The sequence below is a fragment of the Strix aluco genome, chromosome 22, assembly GCF_031877795.1.
Source record: "Strix aluco isolate bStrAlu1 chromosome 22, bStrAlu1.hap1, whole genome shotgun sequence".
Classification (NCBI taxonomy): domain Eukaryota; kingdom Metazoa; phylum Chordata; class Aves; order Strigiformes; family Strigidae; genus Strix; species Strix aluco.
The window spans coordinates 6,105,867-6,124,502 of record NC_133952.1 but is presented as its reverse complement, the minus strand read 5'-3'; the positions used below and the strand labels follow the sequence as shown (position 1 = coordinate 6,124,502).

Genomic DNA, 18,636 nt, shown 5'->3' with positions numbered 1-18,636 from the left:
CGCGCCCGCTCCTCCCGCCGCCAGGGGGCGCTCGGGCCGCCCGCCGCTCTGACGTCACACGCCCGCGCCACCGCCCGGCCACCCGCGCGTGTGCGGCGGGGACGGTCGGGACGGCCGGGGGGGGCTCCGCGGGCCGGTAAGGGGAACCGGGGGTCCTCCGTGGGTCGGGGCGGTGGCGGTCACTGGGGGTCCGGCGGGGGGGGGAGCCCTATCCCGGGAGGGAGCAGCGTTGGCCGCCCGGCAGCACGGGCTCAGCGCTGCGGGTAGCGTTCGTCCGCTGAGGAGCGGCGGGACCGGGGGGGGGGAACCCACCCCTGCCCCGAGAGCCGCGCTCTGCCCCTCCGTCTGCCCGGCCGTTAGGGAAACCGGCGGGCGAGGCGGCGGAGGAGCGCCTGGCCGCTCTCCTTCCTCTCCGCCGAAGCCGGGAGGCGGGCAGGGCACAGCGCAAGCTGGCGGGGGGGGGGCCTGTGCTGGTTATTCTGGGCTAGCGCGGGAGCCCGCGTAGTAGTCACGGGCACTTTGGAGGTAATGGATTACAGATGACATGGTGTCCCTGCCTTATTTGCTTCCCTTTTCCTCTGAAATCTCTTCAGTGAGGGATTGCTAGCTTCCGAAGAGCACCACGAAGGAAGTGCAGGCTTTCTTTTTCCTGATGCCTGCTCCTCGCTGCCCCTAGCCATCCCTCAGTGCTGGCTGTTACACCGGGAAGGTGGGGCGACTTTTTCTGCAAATTGACCTCACACATATAAGACAGCAAATACAAATGAATAAATGAAAGGCTTTTACCTGCAGTAATGTCCCAGTCAGTTACTCCAAAGCCTTAAGCTGAGGGAGTATTAAATATGTGATTGTTAGGCCTAACCTTGTGACTGTGTTGAAGGGTGGATCTCTTGGGATGCTGTTGCCTCACTGGGGCCTCTGGTTAAGAAAGGGTGATGTTTAGGCGAGGATGTGAACCTAAACCTTTAAAAACACAGATTCTTTATGCTACTCTGATACAGAAGATTTGCACAAATCTGAGAGTCACTGTGGCTGGGATGCTAGAGATGCTTAAGTATCTTAATTTTATTTATTGTAGCAGATCACTAATATTCCAGGAAGTCTTTGTATGCAGTGGTAAAATTCTGATTTTAAAAGGGAGAGAAGAGGAGCTGCTTGTTTTGTGAAGGCTGAAGTAATTCCCTGTAGATCTGAAAAACATGTTTGGTTGCACCTGAAGCCACTTGAAAATCAGTGGCTAAACAACTGATTGGAATGAGTGTGACTTATCAGAGGTCTGGGAGACACCTGTGTTACGAGACAGCCGTGGTGCTCCTGGAGGCGTTTAAAGACATACACAGTTTACAAACAGCAGTGCTGCTCTTAGTGGTTGGAGTTTGCATGCATGCAGAGAGTATGGATAAAATAATGTAACAAGTTAAAATTTGGAATAGAAAGTTATGTACAGCGTAGCTTAAAACGTGTAAGGCACAGACTCCACTATTTAAGGAAAGCTGTTGGAAAGTTGAACCCCAGTGTTGGCTGTTCAGTCGTTGGCACATGGTATTCAATTTAGCACAGTAATGTGCTGCCCTTTATGATTGTCACAAATTTCAGGCTCCTCAGGGCAGTGGTCAGGGCACCGAGCCTGTCAGAGTTCAGGGAGCAGCTGGATGATGCTCTTAGTCATATGGTTTAGTTTTAGGTAGTTCTGCAAGGAGTAGGGAGTTGGACTCCAAGATGCTTACGGGTCCCTTCCAGCTCAAGATATTCCATGATTCTGTGTGACAAATTCTATGTTAATTATACAGCTGTGCAGGGTTTGGTTTCCTTGGGACTAGAGACATACTCCGAAGCTGCTGGTAGTAGACAGCAGATGAATACTTGATGTAGATCCTAGCCTGCACAAGCAATGTCTCGTGGCGGTGTTGTGAGAATAAACCTGTAAAAGTGAGAAGTTCTTGTGTTACGATAGAATATAGGGGTTAGAAAAGAAGAGGGGTATGTTCTAGTATGTTCTGAGAACATTTTCATGGTTTTAAAAAAAATGAAGTGTGTTCCTTGTGCTACTAAAAAGGGATTGCCTAAACTTTCCTGGGTCTTAGGAATCATGAATTCTCCAGTCCTAGCAAAATGCATCAAGAAGGGAGGGAGACAGCGAAGGACACACTTTCACTTTTTTTAAAAAATAAGACCCAATTTAAAAAAGCAGGAATTAAATTATGAGTAATCCATCAGTCTAAGGTATGAGCCAGAACACAGCAATGATAGTGTCTTCAGTTTTTGCACTACTGGTGATTTCTGATGATCTTGTTGGTTATGGAGGGTGCTTAAACCTTTCACAGAGGGCCCTGCGGGTTTGTCGTGGCAGTGTTCGTATGTGGTGACTAGGCACAGAGGTCAGCTCCTTGGGTCTGAGCTCTGTGGTGCTAGGGAAGTGGATGGCTCCGTGAGCCGACTGTATTAATAATGTAGGAGCCAGAGGATAAACAGTATTTTTGTGATTACTTCCAGGTTCTGGGAAAGATGACCACTCTCACACGGCAGGACCTTAACTTTGGGCAAGGTAATGTGTTGTGCCAAACTGCAAACTGGTTTGCTTCCAAGGCTTCTTGTTGGCACATGAGCTTACAGGATTGTTGTTGGAGGGTTGCTCTATCCCTAAACTTCCTGCAGGTGAAATTTATGCGGGGAAAAATTCCTTAAAAAACAATAATTCCTATGAGTATGTGGTATTGCTCTGCATGCTTCCCCCCCTCCCTACTTCAGCATCCTTTACTTCTGTTTTTCAGTTGTTGCAGATGTTCTTTCAGAATTTCTGGAAGTGGCTGTTCATCTTATCTTGTATGTCAGAGAAGTTTACCCTATTGGGATCTTTCAGAAGAGGAAAAAATACAATGTACCTGTCCAGGTAGGAGATTTTCCTGGAAGCTGACAGCCACGTGGACGAGCAAAATAGCGGGGATCAGTCAACACTCACCAGAAACTAAATCACTTCCAGAGTTTGTTTTATTGTGCAAACTCATTTTTGAAGAGAACTTAGTTCCTGTCAAAGGGGGAAACAGCCCTGTAGCTGAGGATACAGCAGTACTCATGGAACAAGCAGATCATGGACAACAGTAGTAGAAGGCTTCCCCAGCTATGTGCCGTAAGGTAACATGAAAGCATGCTTCCTAGGAAGTAGAGACGGTTGGAATATCGTATTCCCAATATGCTATTGTGGGTATATAGTCCCAATATACTACAGCTGTGTGGGTACAGTGATCTGCCTCAGCTCATTAACCCTTCCATGAAAGAATTACTGGTTTGAATGGGCAACTTAGTGGTGAAAAGTGCTATTTGAAGCATGACTCAAGTGCCTTGTAACACACTGGTGCTTCCCTTTAAATGTCCCCATTTAACATTGTCCTGGTTTGCATCAGGGCCCAGCTCTGACTGTTTGCTGTATTTGCTGCAGATGTCCTGCCACCCGGAGCTGAATCAGTACATCCAGGACACGCTGCACTGCGTGAAGCCGCTGCTTGAGAAGGTAAGGTCATACCAGGGACCTGGGCAGAAGTACTGCAAGTGGTTTTGATTGAAAGTAAGAGAACATAAATAACGGTCTTTGTTGCAAAATTATTTACAAATTTACCATATACAGTATACTAGCTGCTAACCAAAATAAAAATAACATCCCAAATCTGTCCTTGCAATTAAGGCCCTGCCTTGCTGCTTATCACTGGCATTTAGTTGCAGCTAATGCACACATGTGAGGATACACATGTATATATTTTCAGTTACATCATCCTACACGTTAACTTAACGTTCTGCTTCTGAGTAATTTTAAGCACTAATCTGGCAGAATAGTTTGAGTGGTTTGCTGTAAGCCAGCAAGCAAAGGTAGGTTTGAACTAAGTTTTGTAAGAGAAAGGTGTGACCATGTGAAACATTTCAGGATGTAGGATGCTGGCAGATTTTTCACCTCTGCTGTTTACAGACGACCTTAACACACATTTAGAGAATGGGAACAGGTCAGTTTTACATTGTGGTAGTACAAAGCTGCTGTATTTGGCCAATGGTCTAAGCATATCTTAACCTCCTCATCATTGTCCATTCCTGAGTGATGCAATGAGATGGCTCTTTGTACATCTCCCCCTTTGTTCCAAAACAGTATCTAGGGAAATGTACTATTTAGTGCACTTCACCTCCCTAGGCCTTAGCGATAAACTATCAGTTTAACATCTAGCACGAAATGGCTTTGCAAAAGTATTTTTTCTGATCAGTAAGAATAATCTGACATTGCTCAGGCTTTGGGTAACTGCTAGTGCTGTGAGCCACAGCAAATAAGCATACTCCCGCTTTATGAGAAGTACGTGAAGCACGGTGGGGGCAGAAGACAGCTTGTTTTAAGGAAGGGATTTTTCTATCTTTGTTCTTGCAGAATGATGTGGAGAAAGTTGTAGTTGTAATCCTGGACAAAGAGCACCACCCTGTGGAGAGATTTGTCTTTGAGATCACCCAGCCGCCTCTTCTTTCCATTAGGTAAAGTTTCCTTTGCTCCAAGCCCTGCCCCTGCCGAGGTGTTCTGGAAGCAGCTCCCGGCCCCGGTACTTTGCTGCATGCCAGTAACAACTGCTGTCTCCTCAACAGTTCGGAGTCCCTGCTGTCCCACGTGGAGCAGTTACTGCGTGCCTTCATCCTGAAGATCAGCGTGTGCGACGCTGTGCTCGACAACAATCCCCCAGGTAAGCGCCAGAGCACGGCGCTGCCTGGCCTGAGCCAGGAGGTAGTGCCTGGTCCTCTGGCAGTCGGCCCCCGACCCGCAGTCCACTGCCCTTCTCTTACAGGGTGCACCTTCACGGTTCTGGTTCACACACGGGAGGCTGCCACACGGAACATGGAGAAGATCCAGGTGATAAAGGTGAGTGGTAGCTTTGCCTACCTGTCTGCAGAGCTGGAAATTGCAGAGTTTTGGCACCTCTAGGGTTAAGGCCGCGAGATATTTTGAGCGTACGTTAGCTTCACGTGATGCGCTTCTCAACTTTGCTCTGAATGCATTAAAATGGTTTATGCTGGTGACTGAACACATTCGCCACACACCAGCCGTGATTGCAGACAATAGCTGCTTCAATGCCTCAATTAGATTGTAGTAGTTCTTACTGCATAATGCTTACTGTCACTTAAAAGTACTCCAACACATAGAGTAGGTACTTGAATTGAATCAACAACAATGAAAAAGCAGCCCTCGTCCCACATCCACTGCGTGTGGATGGCTGAAGATTCAAGTAAGTAGTGGGTTTTGGGTGCACAAATACATTTTATCTCGCAGGAGAGTGTGTGCAGATCACTTTTTAAAGCAAGATTTTGTTAAGAATCCTTGCTTAGGTACAGGGGAACTTTCTTCCCCAAGCCGAGTTATTTTGGGTGTCCCAAAGCACAAGAAATAAACCTAGTAAAGTATAAAATTGTTTCAAAATGGAAGTCTGCTCTGTACTGCTTAGTAATGGAACAGGTAGTATAGTAGGCCAACCTGTAAAGTTGCAGCAGGACAGAATCCGTGCCCTGAACATTTTGGAGTTGCAGTAAAATACTGGTATAATGAATGGAACATGCTAGCTCAGGACAGCTCTGAGCAGATCTTTTAAAGAAGTGAGATGTCACCTTTGGAATAACTAAAGCAGGTTAATGTTAGAGTTTGATGCTGTAACTGTCTCAGGGCCAAGTGTGTAAGTGTTAAGTTTTGCTGTTAGGAAAGGTTTGAGTTACCTGTTCCTTCCCTCAGCTATGGGATCTCTCGTTCACTTAATGCTGACCTAGTGCCGAGAAGAGCTCACCTTACAGTCTGCAGCCTCTGCAAATAAAGCACCTTGTGTTCCTGCCCCTAGGACTTCCCGTGGATCCTTGCTGATGAACAAGACGTGCACATGCACGACCCCCGGCTTATTCCCCTGAAAACCATGACATCTGATATCTTAAAGGTGAGCAGAGCACTGTGGCCCAAGAGGTGGCTGAAATTGCATCTAGTTCTAAGCTTTGTCTACTCTGATGCCAGCTCTGCAGTTTTCTGTGGGGTAACAATTCTAATACTGCTGAGCAGTAGCTTAGTCTTGGAGATGCCTGTGCCAGTACTCAAAACAGGGCAAGACTCCCCATCATAAAATAGGAAACCTGCTTATGGGGGAAGGTACAAAATCCTCTTACTTAGCCTGTCGCAGACGTTTTTTCCCGTATCAATCAGAACTGATGGTTGTTTCTCTCCTCCAGATGCAGCTATATGTAGAAGAGCGAGCCCACAAAGGCACCTGATTTCAAATCTTCCTTGCCTTCATCTGATCTTCCAGTGGAATAAGATCTCTCACAAACCATACCTTGATAACCATCTCCTCAGCTGGCCTTCTGGGTGAATGTAGAGCAGCTGCTGCCTCTTTATTTCAAGTGCTCTTACCACTGTACATAGAACTGACTTGGAATGTGGAGCCAGAGCCTGTTCCCATGTACCCTCGTGTGAGAGTGAGTACAGTGAATCCCTGGGGCAGGACACGGGCAGCTGCAGTCAGAGCTTTGTACAAATCCCGTTCTCACCTTAACTCCATTGCGCACTGGTAGCGCCATCCAGCGCTCTGCTGTGTGCTCCACCCTGGCAACGGGCTCCTACCAAGGGGGAGTGAGGCCTTACGGAGTGTCTGTCCACTGTGACTGTCCCAAGTAGTCTTCAATAAATATTCAGTTTTACCCCAGCTGAACTAGGCTGAGTTCTGTCCAAACCAGCCTCCCCCCTTATGCAAGGAAGTATTTTACATGGAGCTTCCACCACTTTTCCGTACCTTTTCTGGAACATATGTGGAACCTGTCAATCCCTGTGAGCGGCCCTACAGCCATGGTCTCTCCCCCTTCCATGGCAGAGCTTTCACCCACAGGTGACATTTGTTTGTCCAGCAAGGACACTTGCCAAACATCCTGCTCTTAACAGAGAACAGACAAGGGAAACAGTGTGAATTCTACACCTATCAAAGGAGATGGAAGAAGGCCTTAGCGTTGGCTCTATGATACAGGAGTAGAAGACATGGTTCATGGTATTTGAGCTGAGCTTGTGGTCAGACAGTTTGGTAAGAGCCAGTAGAGTTGCTTCCTCTGAGTAAAAAGTACAAGAATACTATCAATCAAGGTTGTGCACTGCTTTAATATTTTATATAGGGTTAAACTCTTCAGTACAAACCAAGTACTGTGGTAGTAGTAGTAGTATGGAAAAAGCCCAGCACAATCAAAAGGCACTTATGTGTAGCCACCCCAAGGGATTTCTGTCTCCTTTTTCTCCAGCTCTTTATTCAAACAACGATGGGCTGTATTTGGAGAGGGAAGGCCTGTACCATTTTGATCATATACACTTACAGAAAGGGTAAGGAATTAAGAATCAGTGACACAGCGTTCATGAAAAAGGGTTGAGTTTCCTTATGCTATGAAAGGTCTGATGTGAAAGATGCATGTTTTTATACATAATTAAACTGAAACAGGAGAATAGCGTACAAAACAAGTCTCTCTGTAGCCGAGTCCTTGAGGACAGCATTGATAAATCTGAAATGAAAAATTTTAGCCTTATCTTTCACAAGTTCCATAAACAAGAAAGGGTTTCTCTTTAAGACCTGGTGTTTGGCTGTAGCACCAGGACATATTAACTAGAAAAGACACATTTAATTGTCCTCATCTTTCTCCTGTGGAAGGGCACTAGTAATTGCAGTAACATCCATGGTACAGGAGGATGAATGATGAAGACACAAGTCCTTCCAAAGGGGTGGGCCTGCAGAAGTTCTGCTGTGAACAAGGAGAACTGGCTGCTTGTATTTGAGATCAACAGTGCAAGACAAAGCTAGGACGCTCACCCAGAGAGTACAGACAAGTAAGTGCACCTGAGAGCACGTGGTTACAGTCCTGAGGTAAAAGCAAACACTTCTGTTGTGCCTTCATACACACGTCAGGGGCCCGATGGTGATGCTGCTGTTAGTCACTCGCACCCCGTACCATCCTGCCCAGAACTGGGTGTCTTGGCCCCCGTGCTGAAACCAGATGTAACGAACTCCAGCGGGGTAATTCTGGAAGGTGTGAGAAATCTGGAGAGAAAGGGAAAATTCCTCTTAATTTGCCTGAATAACCAGCACTGACCTGTAAGCTTGGACAACTACAGTACACGAGTCTTGGTCTTGGGGAAAGCTCACATCTTCTAAGATATCTTTTTTTGAGAGTGTGTCATACCCCTTTGAGGGACAGGGAAAAAAAGCCTCTCTCATTCAGCCTTCTGCCCTGAAATCCTCCCCAGGTCAAACGTAACATTAACATTAAGCTTGATTCTTAGTGCGTTTGTCATGTAAGCAGCAATGTAATGGGGAATCTACAGCCAATCAAACCAGTTCAGCATGTTTAGCAGTTAAGAAAAGTAGTGTCTGTTAATACTTTAAATTACATCCATGCAGTAGTTTTAAAACAAAGCTTTTTGATCCAATAAAAACAAGAACCATGCTCTTGTAACTTAGTTATTCAGACAAAAACTCAAGTGAAAACTAGAAACAAAGAGACTGAGCTAAAAAAAACCCCACAGAAGCCCGGGGGATACTTTTTAGAAAAGCGTGGGCACCTACAAACCAAACGTAGTTCTTTCATGGCACTACTGCTTCTTCAGCATTGCCAACAGCAAGGACTTACCTTTTGTATGGAATAGAGGAAGCTGAAGAGCAGAGAAAGAAGGTCCAACTTGGGACTTGCGGCCAAGTAAGACTTGCAAGGTGGAAGTGTCACAATACTGATGTAAAGCTGTTGCTGCTGCTTACCTCTCTCCAGGCTGCATCGTTCCACTGCTCTATAACCACGGGCTCGGGGTGGAACTCGTCAAGGACAATGTAGTCTTCAGAAAGCAGCCTCACCGTAAGCTCATAGCGACAGCCACAGTCAAATCTGGCAGCGTACCTAGAGAGGCAGGGAATATCAAGGAGCAGGGTTGTGTGTACAGCGTCTTCTTTAGTGTTCAAAAACAGTCTTCAAGGGGATCCCTGTCTGCAGAGGGAAAGGACTGTCACCCCCATAGCTATGAAGTTCTAAAACCTCCATCTATCCTGCTCTTCATAGGATTGCCACCTCTTTACAGCCCACTGAATAAACTTAGATTTAGCTTATGCTTTACTCAAGAGCTACACCTCCCAAAAGATAAAGAACTAATTTTATAGTGTGAAAAGCTTCAGAGGCCTAGCTTATCTCTAGGCCAATGCCAGAAATTCTAGTTTTCAGTGCATACGCTTACCAGTCCTTGACTACAATTTCAGGCCGTTTCTCATCCATCAACTGATTCCAGTATCCTTCTTTCTGCAGGGTAATGAGTTGAGACTTGAAGCATGGCCTGCAACAGCAATAGAATTATTCAAGCTTCACAAAACACATCTCTTCCCTCTCAAGGTCCACACCGCTTGACACCTTTACTCTTACCAAAAGCCACCCAGACCTCAAAAGCATGCAAGGCTGACACGGCTAAGGCGTGGTTTTTTCTGTAGCCAGAACAGACAAGGAAGTGAACTGATTAGCTTTGCTCCCAGATAAGAGGAATAGTTACCTACAAGCTGGATTAAGAGGGGTCCCTGCACTCGTCTGGCATACATACATTGGTAACAGGAAACTACTGTTTAATGGACGTAAAAGCAGCGAACCCTCCTCTGTTGACAGCTTTTATTGCAAGGTGTTAACATGACAAACACACCCACCCCCTTAGAGGTTACAGAGCTGTGACCTTGTCAGGTAAGCGCATCTGATTAGCTTGCCAAACCTCAACCTTTGCCCACCACCTTTGGTAGAACAGAGATCCCATGTGGATTATCACGACTATAAAAAAGTTACAGGAAATTCCTGGTAGGGACAGAGGAATTTAGCATGTGCTGCAATTAATTTTTTAGCAGTACACCTGTCTCTTTAGACTAACTAGTATAAAAGGTTAATTAAGCTCCTTCCTTTTCCTCACAGATGGGCTAAGGTTCAGTGACCTGCCTCAAGCCTTCTAACTGCAGTGCCTTTGCAGACAGACAGGAGGAAGTAGATCTCCCAGCTCCAGATTACTGGAATCCAGTTCTTACCCATATGAAGTGACAAAGTATTTTTGTACTCTGGGGTTTGGCATGCCTCTTCCATGAGGTCCAGGCAGATCCTCAATCTTCCATTTATCCCCATCATTATTATCAAGTTTCCAGTGCTGAAAGTCTTCTAAAAACACAGGTATCAAAGCTGAGTGTTAGGACCTCATCTCAGTTTCCAGCAGTATCTCCACTTGTTAAAGAATCAGCTACAGAAGAAGGCTAGGAACCCACTTTGAGTTTTTCAGAGACAATGTGTTTTTCCTACAGCTGGAAGTAACTCCTGTCTTTACTTTTAACGTGGCTGTCAGCAGCTAGGACAATAGGCAGCAACTTTCTGACCACATCAGAAACTCATAATCAGTAATAAAGGGGAATTACTGTAGTCATATGAGTCACATCTTTGACAACAAAAATTCCCCAGCTGCTTCAGCGTTTAATCCCAATACCCAATAGTTTCATTACCATATTGTACTTGCTGCGCAAGTTAACCCTCGCTGTCTGCAGTGCTGGGGCCTTAGTGACTCCAGTGATGTTTCTGGTCACAACCACTGGCAGGTATTTACCAGTACATCCTTTATCTCTACTTTATCTGCTGTCCCCATAGTTTTACCGCGTATGCTTACTGGTGGATGTGACCCAGCAGAGCTCCATCAGTAGCTGGGCAGTCCCACACCACCAGCACTGCTTGAGTAATGACTCATTCTGACTGTTAGGAAACTCTTAGCCTTCTACTATAAATAATTAAACAAACCTTCAGCACAGGAGTTTTTGATTAAGTTTCTCTTCAGGTTGCAGAGTAGATAGAAGATCTTCCAGTCAGAGATGCTTCTGTCCAAATTCTGAGCGTAAAAGCCCTTGCGCTGGCACTTGCGCTTCCAGAGGGTGGTGAGATCCACCACGTCCCGCCACTGGGCGCAGACCAGGCGGCAGCTGCGCAGCAGGTCCCGGGCGGGCAGCAGCGAGAGCAGCTCCACCAGCACATCCTCGGGCAGGTCGCAGATGGTTGTCATCGCAGGCCCACGGCGTCGGTGGAGGAACACGCGATGGGAAAATCCTCGGGCGCCGGCAGCACCGAGCTTCGGGAAAGAAGCACAAGAGTTGCTCACCAACAGAGCTACGCGACCAACCGCCTGCGCCCCCGCGGGACGGGGTCGGCCCCGGGGAGCCCCGGGGCTGCGCGCTGCCCCCCCCCCTCCCGGCCCCACCTGGGCTCCGCCCGTCTGCGCCCTCCGGACACGGATGTGAGGCGGCTCCGGCCCTTCCGCAACGGGCGGGGCGCGGGGCGGGCGGCGGGGGCGGTCCGTGGCCTCCCCCCGCCCCTCCGGCGCGGCCCTTTAAGAGGGAGCGCGGCCCGGCCCGGCCCGGCCCGGCGAGCAGCGCCTCAGGTAAGGTCGGTCCTGCCGGGGGGGTACGGGCTCCCCCCGGGCAGCGCGGGAGGGGGGCACAGCGCGAAGAGGGCCGGGAGGGGGCGCGTAGGGAAGCGGAGCGCGCCCCACGGGATGGAAGGACCCCGGGAGATCCACCGAGCGGCTGTAAAGGGCTGAGAGTCGGGGCGGGGAAGGACGGACGGGACAGGGACAGGGACAGGACAGGCAGCCGGGGACCGTCAGCCCTGGCCGGAGCGCCGGGGAGTCCCCGCTGAGCAAGGAGAGGGGTGATGCTCCGTCACCGGGCAGGGAGCGGGTGAGGCCTGGGAAATCCCTGCAGGAGATGAAACAGCAGGAGCTATCTTCTTTTTTAAAAAAACAAAAATAAAAATTACATTTTATCCTTTAGGACTGAGGTTGAGGTTGGAAAGGGGGATGGGAAAGGGGAAATCCCCAATGCTACCCCCATAAAAGCCAGGGAATTTTAAATAACAGTTTCCTCCTGCTGTCTGCAGTGCAGATAGAGGACACGTGACAGCTCTGCATCTGAAACATCTAGATTTAGGATGCTGTTAGAGTAGCAACTCCCCATTTCTCCCCTCCCTTGCCAGATTCGGCACCGCCACATTTCATGAAGCAGCACGTCACGCTGTTTCACCTGCTCTGGTCCTGGAGCTCTCTTTGGCTCAGTGACACTCCCGAGGAGTTTGGCTGCACCTGTGCAGTTCACTGCAGTCCCAGCAGCTTCCCAGCATCAGGACTGAGCTGGGATAAAAGCACTGACACAGTGCACCCCACACAGGTGATGTGGGCTCTGAATCTGCACACTCATCCCTCCTTATTCCTGCAGGTCCTGGCCCCAGAACTCAGGACAACAGAGTTGGGAGTCAGAGTGCAGAATTAGCATATGAAGTTAAAGCACACACTTCTGACTTAATTGCTCAGGTTATAAGGCCATAGAAAAAGGAATATTAGGGAATATCAACTGAATTAGTTTCAGTTATGCTCAGACCTATACTTTATACAGGCTCATGACTAAGGAGATTAAGTGCCAGCCCCTTGAGGGAAAGCTTTTCAGATATAGAAGGAACCACTGCAAATGCGGTTGGCAAGACGCTCGCCACTGATATTTAGGGACTGCTCTGCAGCATTTGGTATCTGTGATGCTCTTAAAGGCAGAACACCCAGATGCCTCCTTCTGCAGAGGAAGTCATTACTAAGAAGCTGATTTTGCAGCAGCAGAGATTTCTGGAAGGACTGATTCCAGTCTGGGAAACTGGCAAACTGTCCACAATTGCAGATGTCAGCTACTTGCATTTTGTGGATGGATTTAACTAAGGGCTTCACTTAGAACATAAAATATTAATCTACTCACGTGCTTCAGGGTATTGACTTAATAGGGGTCAGGAGGCCTTGAGGTTGGGGAGCAATCTATGCCCCCACAGTCATGCTTTCAGATAACATGCTTATTTTCCATTTTTTCTAATGCATCGGTGTTTGACATCACTGAGGGTGAGGGACCCCGTGTCCAAAGGACCACTGTGTCACCACTCCTTTCCTCCTTTCTCAGAAAGCTCCATCCAGCCTGGCCCAAGGATGGAGTCCCTCCCTGAAGCAGTCCTGATCAGAATCCTGGCTTCCATACCTGCGGTGGATTTGGTGCTGGCGTGCCGCCTGGTCTGCTGCCAGTGGAAGAACCTGGTCGATGGAGCTGCGCTTTGGATCCTGAAGTGTCAGCAGGAAGGTCTCACTGGAGCAGAGTCACAGGAGGATGCAGAGAACTGGCAAAACTTCTACTTCCTGAGCAAGAAAAGGAAGAATCTCATCAAGAACCCATGTGGTGAAGGTGAGAGACAAGCATAACAAGCCCCAAGGTTTCACAGAGATGACCAGTCACTGGAAATTTGGCCTCTCCAGTCTTTGGAAAAAGATCTTAGTGGCTATCAGGTTGCAGCACTTTCCTCTTGCCCAAGAATCAAATGACTTAATGCATGCTGTCAAATCATTTAACGGGCATGAGGCCCTTGCAAAGGGCTCTACTTGACATCAATTTTATATAAGCCCCTGCAGGGGTCCAAATCACATTTGAGACACAAAAACATCCTTTGCAGAACCTGTCCAGTGCAGTAACGGTAGTAGCATCTGCATTTCTAGATTGCTTCTTGCCAGACTATGACAGGAAAGATCAAGCCTTTCCCCACTCAGGAGCCAGTCTGCCCCTAGCTCACCAGGCACTTCAGGCTCCCCCTCCTTGAAGCAGCTCAGGCAAATCTTGTTTGTACCCTCCTTACTACAGCCCATGTTAGAGCTGTGCACGTACCCCATTTGCCATTATTCTGATTATCTATGAACTTCACTTACCAGATCTACAAGATGCTTAGCAAAAAGCAGCAGTAATCAAGCCTCACAACCTGAGCAGCAACAAATACATTTCACACATGATAGACCAAAGCAATATCCACACAGCTTCTCCATTTTGTTTACAGATTATTTTTCTGAAAGCTTTTCCACCACCCAGGTTCCCTCTGGCTAAGACCAGAAAAGCCCAGTGTTTAAGGCCATACTACTTCTAGAAATACCATTTAGCAATTTCAAAAATGTAGACATAAAGCAATCAGCATCTCTCCCCAGGCTACTCCCATGTTATGACACTCAAAGTGCTGACACGCAGTTCAGAGTACCTAAATAATTTCACTGGAGGACCTTCTTAAATAAACCCACATGTACGTAGCCCTTTTGGTGGGGAACATTTTCAGTTCAGCCAGACTAAAGGTTTTTGCCTAACCTTTACTTAACAAACTTCTCCATAGTCTACATACAAAATGAGTGCTGCATCTAAGAGCGTACCTTTCACAAGCCAGGGGAGGGTTCTAGGGGGAGATGGACAGCTTCCCCAGGCCCACAGAAACAAGGACTCATCAGAGTCTCTTTTCTGCCATTTGCAGAAGCCTTGCAGCACTGGGGAGAGGTAGAGAATGGAGGTGATGGCTGGAAAATTGAAGAGCTCCCTGGGGACTTTGGAAAAGAATTCCCTAGAGAAGAAGTCCATAAATACTTTGTTACATCTTATGAGTAAGGCTGCTTTCTTCTCTTATTCAGGAAAGGGGACATTTTTGGTTCCCTCAGTCCCAGGAGAGACTATGATACCAGTTAACGTCTTGCATTTCAGGTGGTGTCGAAAGGCTCAGGTCATTGACCTTAGGGCTGAGGGCTACTGGGAAGAGCTGATGGATACAACCCAACCTAAAGTTGTGGTGAAAGACTGGTAAGTAGCAAGGATGATTCAGAAGGCAGACAGAGAGTCAAGAAAGAGAAGGGAGGGCAGGGAGGGGCATACACCTGTGCTGGGCATTAAAACCTCAGCTGCCAGGATCCCCGAGATGTGGGACCGGGCTTGGTCTTGGCTTACAGCACCACAGGCAGCTCCCACAAGCTTCAGACCGTCGGTGCATATGGCCTCTAAAAACCAGGTTCCTGGTGTGAAGGAGGGGAGGTGGTGGGTCAGGGTAAGAACCATCACAGATTTCCACCTCAAGCCAAGGCCCCGGTAACTTGATGAGATCAGTGGAAGCTGCATTCAGCAAGATACATCTGCGTGCTCTGGCTCTTTGCAGAGTTGGCACAGGTAAGGCCAGCAGCTTGGCTCTCTGTGCAGGTACGCAGGACGCAGTGATGCCGGCTGCCTCTACGAGCTCTGTGTGAAGCTGCTCTCAGAGAACGAGGATGTTCTGGCTGAGTACAAGAGTGAGACTGTTGCCATCCCACAGGACAATGACGCCAGCTGGACTGAGGTGAGTTGAAGCTGTGGGCTCAGCCAGTGACACCCAACCTGCATGAATCAGGAATATTTTCAAGCAGAGAGAAGCAGGAGAGTTCTCCTGGAGAAGGTGGCTGTCATGTTCTGTGGAGCTTGTGACTGAACAAAGGGATTATACTGGGAGACTACCTTACATAAAAGTAACTTGCTGAGCCACCACTGCAGGTGTAAGATAAAGGAGAGGTTCAGTGGCCTCTGAACAACAGTGGGGTCAAAGCTCCTTCTAGTAACTCCCACTAGTAAACGTCCTCATTGTTACCCAAGCTGGTAGGTATGGCTCGGGCAGGTGGGGTCAAAGGCTCTGTGCACTAAAGAAGGTTCATGGTGGTTTGACGCTTACCAACAACCATTTTGTCTCTTGTCCCAAAGATCTCCCACACCTTTTCCAACTACGGGCCTGGGGTCCGCTTTGTCCGCTTTGAACACGGTGGCCAGGACACGCTCTTCTGGAAGGGATGGTACGGCGTCCGTGTTACCAATAGCAGCGTGACAGTGGAGCCGTAGCCGTGCTCAACTGGGGCCTGCATGCTGGAGCCGGCTGCCCTCGGGGCATCCCCTGGCCATTGGATGGTTTCTGCATGGTGCTACTGCCGGGCTGTAGAGCATACACCCTTCTGCGTATGAACGTGCGTGCAAGGCGCCAGGGGCCACCATCCATCTTTCCTCAAGAGGACTATGCAAAGAACGTGAATCGATTTCTGAACGCACCACATGAGACAGCCTCGCCGCTTGCACAGATGTTCTCTGTCAGACAGGACATCACCTAAAAGTCCTGCAGACATTACTGCTCTCCTAAGCCACCAACCCCTAGCACCCAGCCGAACTAGACACCCCTCCTGCCTGCTTCCCAGAATTGGGCACCCCTTAACTTTAAGGGGTACTTTGGGCATATTTTCTGGAAGATAAAGAATGGAAGAAAGGAAGAAAGAAAAGCATAGACTTCATGTCTGAGAAAATACCAGGGAAACCCAGAGCCCTGTCACATCTGTCACCAACCGCTTCCATGACCCGCAGCGAGACCCTTAGCTTCTCCCATCCATAATCAATAGTTGTCATTGCTGGCCACATAGGACCCCTACCTTGGCTGCCAAGTGCTAGTAGTTTAATTTTTAGTGATAATGCAAGGTGATAGGGCAATTCTTTTTTCTTACACTGTTCCCAGCATCCATTTATCAAGGGAAGTGTTGGGAACTGAAACCTCTCTGGTGTCCAACCCTGGGGCTTCATTTGGCTCCCTCAGACAGATGGCAACTGAGAGTAATTGCTGGGAGAGAGACAAAGACTTAGGGAAATGGGTTAGAAGCAAATTGGTGAGGGGGTCCAGGAACAAATGAAAACAAACTCCCCTATCCCTTCCTGGCCTCTGTGTGCTTCATGCAACAAGCACCCTGGTCATCCAGTATGACTCCTTGCAGGCAGGAGATAATCTTCACACAGAAAGCTGTGCTTAGCCCCACTTGATCCCAGTTCTTCCTGCCTGCTAACAGTGTCTGCAAAAAGGACACGTCTGCCTCCACTCCATATGCTCACTGACAAGACAGCACTTCATGTGTACTCCCACTAGTGCCTCTTGATACCTCTCAGGGCTGTGAGCCACCATCCTGAACAAAGACACCTAAGCTTCCCCAAGCTAAGCCTGTCCCTGCTAGTTAGTCCTCTCAGAAGAGCTTCCCCTCAATAGAGCTGGTGTTGCGTAGAGAGACGGGTGCTTACATTTTTGTGTCCATCTGTCTTCCCTTCCTGGGCTGCTGACATGTACATACTTGAATGCCACTTTGCATCAAAGTGCACCATTGCAAGTGCAGTCTACTACTACCCGTAGCCAAAGGAGAGAGCTTCCGAGCTGGCCACTTTGTGCACGCTCTGCTTCATCGGGTTTGCTGCACCGCTGCACCTGGGTGCCTGGGGCACGGCGGCCTTCCAAACCACAGCCGTGCCCAGGCGGAGTCCAGGCAAACACAATAAAATGACACGGTTGTGTGTGGATCTTCCCTTGTGTGCTGGGTATTTGTGTCCTGTGCTTAAGCACGCTGCTTCTGTTCACCTGTGTGATGCAGGGAGATGTCAGCCAGGCCCGTCCAAAACCCAGGAGCTGTTGTATCTTGTGTAATACCGTGAGTCTCACAGAAAGAGGTACATGCTCTGTTCCCTGACCCAGCAGCCTGAACCTGTCAGAAGCACCTGATGGGCAACGGGTCTGCAGAGCAGCAGCAGGCAGAGGTGCGCTGAGAACATAGCGGGAGTTCATGCAAGGCCCAGAGGAGCTCCAGGAAGGCCCCTGCACAGCCCTGCCCTGACAGATGCCTTCCAGGTCACCTGTGACTGACTGCCCCTCTGCTGTGAGCTCAGCCTTGGTTCTGACCTAGGAGAGACCAGGACCAGTTCAGAATTTAACTCTTTCCCCTCCATTACCCCTGCACACAGTCACACAATGCCGCTTTATTCACCACAGCCTTTAATGCAGCTGACAAAGTTGCTAGTTAGTATTCAACTCGCTGCCAACTCTGCCCCACACAAGTGAGGCCTCTGTCTGTCCCTAAGGAATCAGTACAGCAAGGGGATCAATATTACACATCTTGATGCAATTGTTAAACTGAACCTTTCCTAAACCATCATCTCACAGTCAGGATAAACCCCAGGATTAAGCCTTCAGATATTGTGTCCCTTGTTACAGGGTAGGACCATGGTCCCCACTCTAGCCTTATCTAGGCTGAACTACTAAATGCACGCAGCTTCCCCAGCAGCTCTGCTACCACCAATGCAGCTGCCCGGGGGCTTCCCCCGTCACACTTCATGCCAGCAGGCCTGATGTTCACCTTGGCTCTTGGGGGCATCCTGCAAAGCTGTCCTGACCTTCCCGCTCACCTCCAAGGGCTGCTTTCCAAGACACTCGATGCCTTGCAGCTTCACTGCAGAGAACAGCTCCCTCTTGCAAAAGCTGCTGCTGGCCTCAGGGGAGCGATTACGCATTGCATTCAGCCACATCAGTGCTAGAGTCCCAAAGCAAGCCTGGGTACTTGGAAGAAAAAAAGTCTTGCTCACATTATAAATATTTTGTTCCAAATGCCTTTTGAATTTTGATCAAATACCAGAAGTCTGAACACATCGAAATCTGCACCATACACCAGTTCCAAGATGATGTCAACTCATCTGTCAAAGATGAACAGAGCGCAGAAGGTTAATGGGTTCTCACATGTTACAGACTTCATGGAAATTGAGACGATGCAATTTCATAGGATTACAGGAAGGCAGTGTAACTGTGACAAAAGGGTTTAGAGGTATTAAAGCTCCCAGCCACCAAAGGGCTCTATCACACACAGCTTCAATGGGAGTTCCTTCTGCTTTCTGTTGTGCCAACACCAGCAAGTGGCTGTGTGATACTACA

At 48.5% G+C, this 18,636-nt stretch overlaps 3 protein-coding genes across 4 annotated transcripts; 2 read left to right on the top strand and 1 right to left on the bottom strand.

Moving 5' to 3' along the window:
• Positions 1-72: 72 nt before the first annotated feature.
• MAD2L2 (mitotic arrest deficient 2 like 2) lies at positions 73-6,698 on the top strand. Of its 2 annotated transcripts, none has more exons than XM_074848008.1 (9): positions 73-136; positions 2,494-2,545; positions 2,772-2,890; positions 3,437-3,508; positions 4,403-4,503; positions 4,612-4,706; positions 4,809-4,882; positions 5,847-5,939; positions 6,226-6,698. In XM_074848008.1, exons 2-9 carry the CDS (start codon positions 2,506-2,508, stop codon positions 6,265-6,267), a joined length of 636 nt encoding a protein of 211 aa, XP_074704109.1. In that variant the 5' UTR covers positions 73-136; positions 2,494-2,505; the 3' UTR covers positions 6,268-6,698. The 2 variants fall into 2 exon arrangements, with proteins under 2 accessions (XP_074704109.1, XP_074704110.1); XM_074848009.1 differs by lacking the exon at positions 73-136 and adding an exon at positions 633-709.
• A 423-nt stretch (positions 6,699-7,121) lies between these two features.
• Positions 7,122-11,326, bottom strand: LOC141933387 (F-box only protein 6-like). Its single transcript, XM_074848006.1, has 6 exons — positions 11,273-11,326; positions 10,819-11,143; positions 10,068-10,194; positions 9,248-9,343; positions 8,781-8,916; positions 7,122-8,066 (listed from the first exon to the last, which is right to left on the bottom strand). The coding sequence occupies exons 2-6, from the start codon at positions 11,075-11,077 to the stop codon at positions 7,920-7,922; spliced, it is 765 nt and encodes a 254-aa protein (XP_074704107.1). The 5' UTR covers positions 11,078-11,143; positions 11,273-11,326; the 3' UTR covers positions 7,122-7,919.
• Positions 11,327-11,352: 26 nt separating this feature from the next.
• LOC141933388 (F-box only protein 2-like) lies at positions 11,353-17,242 on the top strand. Its single transcript, XM_074848007.1, has 6 exons — positions 11,353-11,452; positions 13,005-13,280; positions 14,380-14,506; positions 14,604-14,699; positions 15,090-15,225; positions 15,621-17,242. The coding sequence occupies exons 2-6, from the start codon at positions 13,031-13,033 to the stop codon at positions 15,753-15,755; spliced, it is 744 nt and encodes a 247-aa protein (XP_074704108.1). The 5' UTR covers positions 11,353-11,452; positions 13,005-13,030; the 3' UTR covers positions 15,756-17,242.
• Positions 17,243-18,636: the final 1,394 nt, after the last annotated feature.

What these genes read in the sequence shown, in the direction of transcription:
- LOC141933387 (XM_074848006.1), bottom strand. Translation starts at nt 11,077, where the DNA reads ATGACAACCATCTGCGACCTGCCCGAGGATGTGCTGGTGGAGCTGCTC. An exon ending in TACTTTGTCACTTCATATGG is followed by an intron (nt 9,344 to 10,067) that starts GTAAGAACTGGA and finishes TTGCTGTTGCAG; the next exon opens with GCCATGCTTCAAGTCTCAAC. An exon ending in ACGATGCAGCCTGGAGAGAG is followed by an intron (nt 8,067 to 8,780) that starts GTAAGCAGCAGC and finishes CTTTCTCTCCAG; the next exon opens with ATTTCTCACACCTTCCAGAA.
- MAD2L2 (XM_074848008.1), top strand. Translation starts at nt 2,506, where the DNA reads ATGACCACTCTCACACGGCAGGACCTTAACTTTGGGCAAG. An exon ending in GGACCTTAACTTTGGGCAAG is followed by an intron (nt 2,546 to 2,771) that starts GTAATGTGTTGT and finishes TCTGTTTTTCAG; the next exon opens with TTGTTGCAGATGTTCTTTCA. An exon ending in AGAAGATCCAGGTGATAAAG is followed by an intron (nt 4,883 to 5,846) that starts GTGAGTGGTAGC and finishes TCCTGCCCCTAG; the next exon opens with GACTTCCCGTGGATCCTTGC.
- LOC141933388 (XM_074848007.1), top strand. Translation starts at nt 13,031, where the DNA reads ATGGAGTCCCTCCCTGAAGCAGTCCTGATCAGAATCCTGGCTTCCATA. An exon ending in AAAGTTGTGGTGAAAGACTG is followed by an intron (nt 14,700 to 15,089) that starts GTAAGTAGCAAG and finishes CTCTCTGTGCAG; the next exon opens with GTACGCAGGACGCAGTGATG. An exon ending in ATGACGCCAGCTGGACTGAG is followed by an intron (nt 15,226 to 15,620) that starts GTGAGTTGAAGC and finishes CTTGTCCCAAAG; the next exon opens with ATCTCCCACACCTTTTCCAA.